Raw genomic sequence first — 5,774 nt, 5'->3', positions numbered from 1 at the left:
GCGTCAGCAGGAGGCCAAGAAGAAGTCAGAAACTGAAGCTGCTCAGAAGAACAAAGAAAAAAAAGAGGAGAAGGTCACGGTGAGTTTGTGGTGCCCGCTTCACTGTAAACTCCAGGAGCAAGAGCTGATACACTGTTAATGGCTGGCCAAAGAAAGGAGGTCACCACCCTCTGCGCTGAAGATTATGGCAACACAATCTTCACAACCACAATACACAACCTTGATTATGGCCATGAGCACTTGGGCACTGGGAACACAGCATGTGCTGGCACAGGGGTATTCACTGGATATGTACTGCCTCACTCTTCTCAAGAGTGTTAAGGGCCTGGAGGTCTTTAGAAGTGGGCAGAACAGACCGTAAGATTGCCACTGGGTTGGACTGAAGTGGCAACATAATGTCAGTAGTTACTGCTCTGTCTTTTGCTCTACAGGAGGTAGAAAAGCCCGAGCCTGACCCTTTGCATGGCTTACGGGTGCACGCGTGGGTTTTGGTTCTGTCTGGGAAGAGGGAGGTTCCGGAGAACTTCTTCATCAACCCCTTCACGGGAAACAGCCACAGCACCATGGATGAGCATTTCCTTGGGATAGAGAGCATCTGGAACCACAGGAACTACTGGGTGAACATGCAGGACTGCTGGAATGGCTGCAAGGTAACTGGCCCTTACGCACCCCAGTGCCTGGGAGAGACAGGTGAGCTAACCTGAGTCCTAGGTAAGTCCAAGGTCACTCATGATACCAGTTTCCACTTAACCATTCCCTGTGTTGGCTCTGTGGTCATGTTGCTCTGATTACATAGAGTCTGGAACTACTCCAGGACATCTCAGACCCTGAGCTGGCAAATATGGATCACACCTATTGAACTCCTATTGTGCTAGAACACAAGGGCAGTCTTTGGGGTCCCACCAGCCAGCCAAGGGTCTAACGAGCCCACATCCAGGGTCTGTCTGACACCCAGCCAGGTCCAGAACACCAGAGATGTGCAGGAGCAGCATTCAGTTTAGTGTCAGGCCCTTGAGACTGCCGTGTAGGTAAGTGGCCTTCTTCTGTGGCCTAGGATATCATCTTTGACTTGGGTGATGCCATCCGCTGGGAAATTATGCTTTCGGGGAGCAACGGGCCACTCCCAGATGCTCAGAAGGAAAAAGAGTTCTCTGTCAGGGACCGGGATGCTATGGTGAGTGACTCAAACGTGTATGTCTGCCTGTCTGCTGCCTCTCCAGGTCAGGTCACTACTGCTCTAGCTAGGTTTTGGTCAGCTCTTTAGATTCTTTCTCAGTATTGAATCTGAAGCAGAACCCCAAGTGGCACCTCTGGTGTCATAAGTGGCAAGGGAATCTCTGGAGGCCTCTAGTGCATTTACCTTTGGGATGAAATAATTTTCAAATATAAAATCCAAACTGAAATCTTTCTGGACACTGTTTCTCTGCTGGTCAGCACCCTGCTCTCCTGACTTCTGGGTGGAGTTGCCAGCCAGATGTAGAAATTAATATACCAAAAAATGCTGTGTGCTGGAAGCAAAAAATGGTATGTTGTGCCAGTGGGAGAACACAGCGTGATAAAGCAGCAGTGTGCCAGCACAGTGGGACGGAGGAACACCAATAACCAACCATCCCCTCTGTCACCTCCTCTCCTCGGCATGCTGAGAGAAGCTGCCAAAAATGCAAATTTCTGTTTCATCAGGAAAAGGAGGAAGAAGACAGGAGTTTTGAGATGCCACCATCATGGGTATACCCAATTCAGATATCTCCAAGGGGTATGTATTCTTCCTTTGTCTGCCCCCCAGCTAACCTTTTACTGGATTTGGGGTGTGTTTGTCTCCCTCAAGAGTTCTCCCTGCAGGATGGACAAGGTACAGCAGTGAAATGCAGGAGATAAAGGTAGCAACAGCTATTGGTTTGAGTGCCTGCTCTTGGTGCACTGTCTCACCGTGGGTCAGAACTCCCTCACAGACAGACAGGCAGACACTGTTTTTTTCTGCCAGATATTTTGTCTGGGGTGGACTTTCTGTTACCATCATGCACAAGCGACTTTGGGAGAGAACAGAGTTATTACCCTGCATGACATTGAAGCACAACAGCAGGGTCTGAACAGCTTTACTGGCAGCTGAACATTCAATAAACGCATGGTTTCCCCTAGACCATGGGGGTTTTCCCTCTGCAATTCTTTTCCCTTGGGCTGAGCACACAGGAGTGAATTTTTCTGATGCCTCTTTTGCCCACTGCAGAATTTGAGACCCGCTGCTCCCAGGGGAGGAAGGTGATCCTGTACAAGAAAGCAAAACTGGAGAACTGGGCCCCGTACCTGAATGGAAATGGGCTGGTGAAACGCCTCACTGTCTACGCAGGCTTAAACTGTAAGAGGGATGGGTGAAGAGATGTGACACACTGAGCAAACACAGCCTGCGATGTGCTGATGGGAAGGCTCGGGGCTACTTTTTCTGCCAGTCTCTCTTGTGCTTTCACATCCTCCTTTCACTTTTGTGGGGGACTTCTCTACCACATCTTCACATATTTCATAATGCTCATTGGCTGTCAATCCCCAGAACTTTCCATCATTGCTAAGGGTTCCTGTGGGAGTTGGAGTCTGTTTTACATCCCCGCAGTGACACTGTTCAGTGTCACAGGTCAGCTGCCTGGATTTTCAGTCTTGGAGAAATGAGAGGCTGGTTTCAATTGGTCGACTAGTATTGCTATTCCCATCATAGAATCATAGAATCATTAAGGTTGGAAAAGACCTCCAAGACCATTGAGTCCAATCATCAACCCAGCACTACTATGACCACTAAACTAGCTCCCCAAGTGCTGCATCCACACATTTTTTGAACCCCTCCAGGGATGGGGACTCCAGCACCTCCCTGGGCAGCCTGGGCCAAGGCCTCACCACTCTGGCAGGAAAGAAATTCTTCCTCATATCCAATTGAAACCGCCTCTGGCACAATTGAAGCCCATTGCCTCTTATCCTATCACTGGTTACCTGGGAGAAGAGACCAACCCCCACCTCACTCCAACGTCTTTTCCAGGAGCTGTCGAGAGCAGTAAGGTCTCCCCTCAGCCTCCTCTTCTCCAGACTAAACACCCCCAGGTCCCTCAGCTGCTCCTCACAAGCCATGTTCCCCAGAGCCCTCACCAGCTTCGTTGCCCTTCTCTGGATCTGCTCCATCCCCTCAGTGTCTTTCTGATCCTGTGGTGCTGAAAACTGACCCCAGGACTCAATCTGTGGCCTCCCTAGGGATGAGTCCAGGGACATGGTCACTCTTCTACTCCTGCTGACCACACTCCTTTTGCTCCAGGCCAGGATGCTGGTGGCCTTCTTGGCCACCTGGGCACACACTGGACCTGTGACCAAAGTGCAGGACCTGGTGCTTGGCCTTGTTAAACCACATGCAGTTGGCCTTGGCCCATTGATCCAACCTGCCCAGATCCCTCTGCAGAGCCTCCCGGCCCTTGAGCAGACCAACACTCCCAGTCGGTGTTGACAGGAGCCATAGAAGGGGACAGCTGCAGACTGTGGCTATTTCTGTACTCCAAAGCATTAGTTCTCAACAGCTGGTCCAAGAAACCATGTATATTCCCAGCTGGGCACACAGTGTCCTGTCCTCAGCCCTCCTGGACAGTGTACTGCCCTTGTCTCCTTTCCCCTCGCTCCTGATGCTACCATTAAATATTTGGGAAGGAATTTATCTCGCCTAACCATAGGCATCTGCTGTGCTGCCTTTTGCCCCTGAGCTGATAACTTGAGTTCTTGTTGATGGAGAGGAATAAACCCTCTCAAGGTGTTCAAGGTGTTCAAGGTCAGACATGGGTTGGGATTCATCTCCCAAATGCCCCTGTGTGCAGGGCCAGTTCCAGTGACTGTAGACACCTGCTGGGGCTGTACCGGGTGCACAGGGTGTTTGCCCAGACCCTGAAAGCTCATCAGATGAATCCTACCACCTCCAACAGGGTGACGTTGTGAAATGGTTTGTCTCCTGACAGATACTGAAGTAGTGGAGGTGAGGGAGTGGTTCAAAAACCGAGAAGACATGTTGGATATGAGAGAAGTGAATAAACAAACCCAGATGACCACAGAGTACTTCAGCCCAGGACACCTCTTCAGTCTTAAAGGTATTCCAGCTGATCTGGGCAGCCACTGCAGCTCATGGGACTTCATGTGAATGTGAGAAGGGTCAATCAGTGGCAAAAACCCAAAGTCTGGGGGGATAGCAAGCTTTTGGGAGGAATTGCCTAGATAAATAATATAGTCTCCAGCGAAGAACAGAGAATTGGGTTGTTGGCTTCAAGTCCTGGACAGTGCTCTCTCCCAGCATAACAGGAGAAAAACATGTATCCCATCTATAGGGTGATAGAATTTACTTTTACCAGGAGAGTTGATAGAAGTAGAAACTTTCTCCTTAGGATTATGTTTGGTCTCTCAGTGTTGTGCAGCTGGGGGAGAGAGAGACCTGCATCAGATCTGTTGGTAAAGCAACGTTTCACCCCGAGAGGCTGCGCCCATTCCAGGTTTGGGAAGGGCAGGGTCCAGGCTCCACTCATTACAGCCTCACTACATAAGGAAGGCAGTGGCCCTGCAAAGCTGTCCTGCTGTCCTCAGGCCGTGGCATCTCAGTACAGAGCAGTGAGGGGATAACACTCCCTTCGTCAGCTTTTACGTGCATTTGATTTCTTGGCTGATGAAGAAGATGAGTCTTCCTCTGGACACACTTGTGCCTACTGTATTGTGGTTGCTAGCTCTGACACCATCTGCAATCTCTCCTGTGTGCTTAGCTCACACCTATAGGTTGCTGGAGCCAGAGACGGACCATGTGATGGAGTTTTACAATGGGGCACGAGCTGATGGCCTCCAGAAACGTGTTGAAAATGCTCATGAGATGACAGAGTACTTTGTGGGACGGGATGACTTCCTGCGTGTCCGGCACGTGGCGTTTGGCAAAAGAAGGAAGAAAGTACACTTGGCTGGCACCAGAACTGACATGAACTCTCGGCCTATAGTGGTACGGGCAGGGCAGGGACAGAGATGTGTCTGGCACTGTCGTGTTTACGCTATGCAAAGCATACTGACTAGGGCTTCAGATTCATTTTCAGTGGGTGCAGCCAAGCCAGAACTCCAGGTGGGACACCCAAGCCCTGTTCAGCTGCTGTGTCTCAAAGTTGCTTCCCTGACAGTGTGATCAGTTGTCACAAACTGCATTGTGCAATCAGAGTGAGTCTAGGAAACTTGGAAAATGTGTGCCAGAGGAAAGAAAAAAAGCTTGACTGTGATTTTAGAATGAAATTTTCACAAGGCTCGAAACTAGTCAAATGATTTCCTGTTCTGACCCTCTGTTGGAGGAAATCTGACATCTGGTAGCATGGCTCAGACACTTCACCAGGCCCTTCTGCCAGGTGACCTGCCTTTGGACCAGCACCCAATATGCTCCTTTTTCCTTTCCTGTGGGAAACTGTTGTGCTTCAAATTACCATGCTTCCTGCAGTTCCCTTGGGCAGGGACACTTCTCAATATAACTTTGAGCTTGGAGGCAAATAGGAGACTTCTGTATTGCTTTAAGCAGCTTTACACTTTTTTTCTCAGGCACAGGGAAGAACAGTAAGACTGTGGGCCAAGAGATGTCATCATAGTCCAGGCAGAGATGCCCAGTTTTTACCTTGGCTTTTTACTGAACTCTCTGGAAATCTTGCCAGTTTTGTGTTCTCTAACTGTCATGGTTTAGAGTCAGGACTGCCCCCAGACCTGTAACAGATGCTCTCTGTTAACCTTTCTCCTCCTCAAAGGGAAAG

At 49.7% G+C, this 5,774-nt stretch overlaps 1 protein-coding gene across 1 annotated transcript in view; it reads left to right on the top strand.

Annotated features, from left to right (window-relative positions):
* Nucleotides 1-5,774, top strand: part of CCDC135 (coiled-coil domain containing 135) — a 14,912-nt gene that overhangs the window by 3,525 nt on the left and 5,613 nt on the right. The window contains 7 exon segments of the mRNA XM_008941462.1: nt 4-73; nt 432-650; nt 1,055-1,189; nt 1,681-1,753; nt 2,225-2,353; nt 3,975-4,103; nt 4,764-4,990. Coding sequence (XP_008939710.1) covers nt 4-73; nt 432-650; nt 1,055-1,189; nt 1,681-1,753; nt 2,225-2,353; nt 3,975-4,103; nt 4,764-4,990 — 982 coding nt within the window.

Source organism: Merops nubicus, unplaced genomic scaffold (genome assembly GCF_000691845.1).
Source record: "Merops nubicus isolate BGI_N331 unplaced genomic scaffold, ASM69184v1 scaffold30885, whole genome shotgun sequence".
NCBI classification, from domain to species: domain Eukaryota; kingdom Metazoa; phylum Chordata; class Aves; order Coraciiformes; family Meropidae; genus Merops; species Merops nubicus.
The sequence above is the reverse complement of the archived record's forward strand: the minus strand, read 5'-3'. Positions and strand labels throughout refer to the sequence as shown.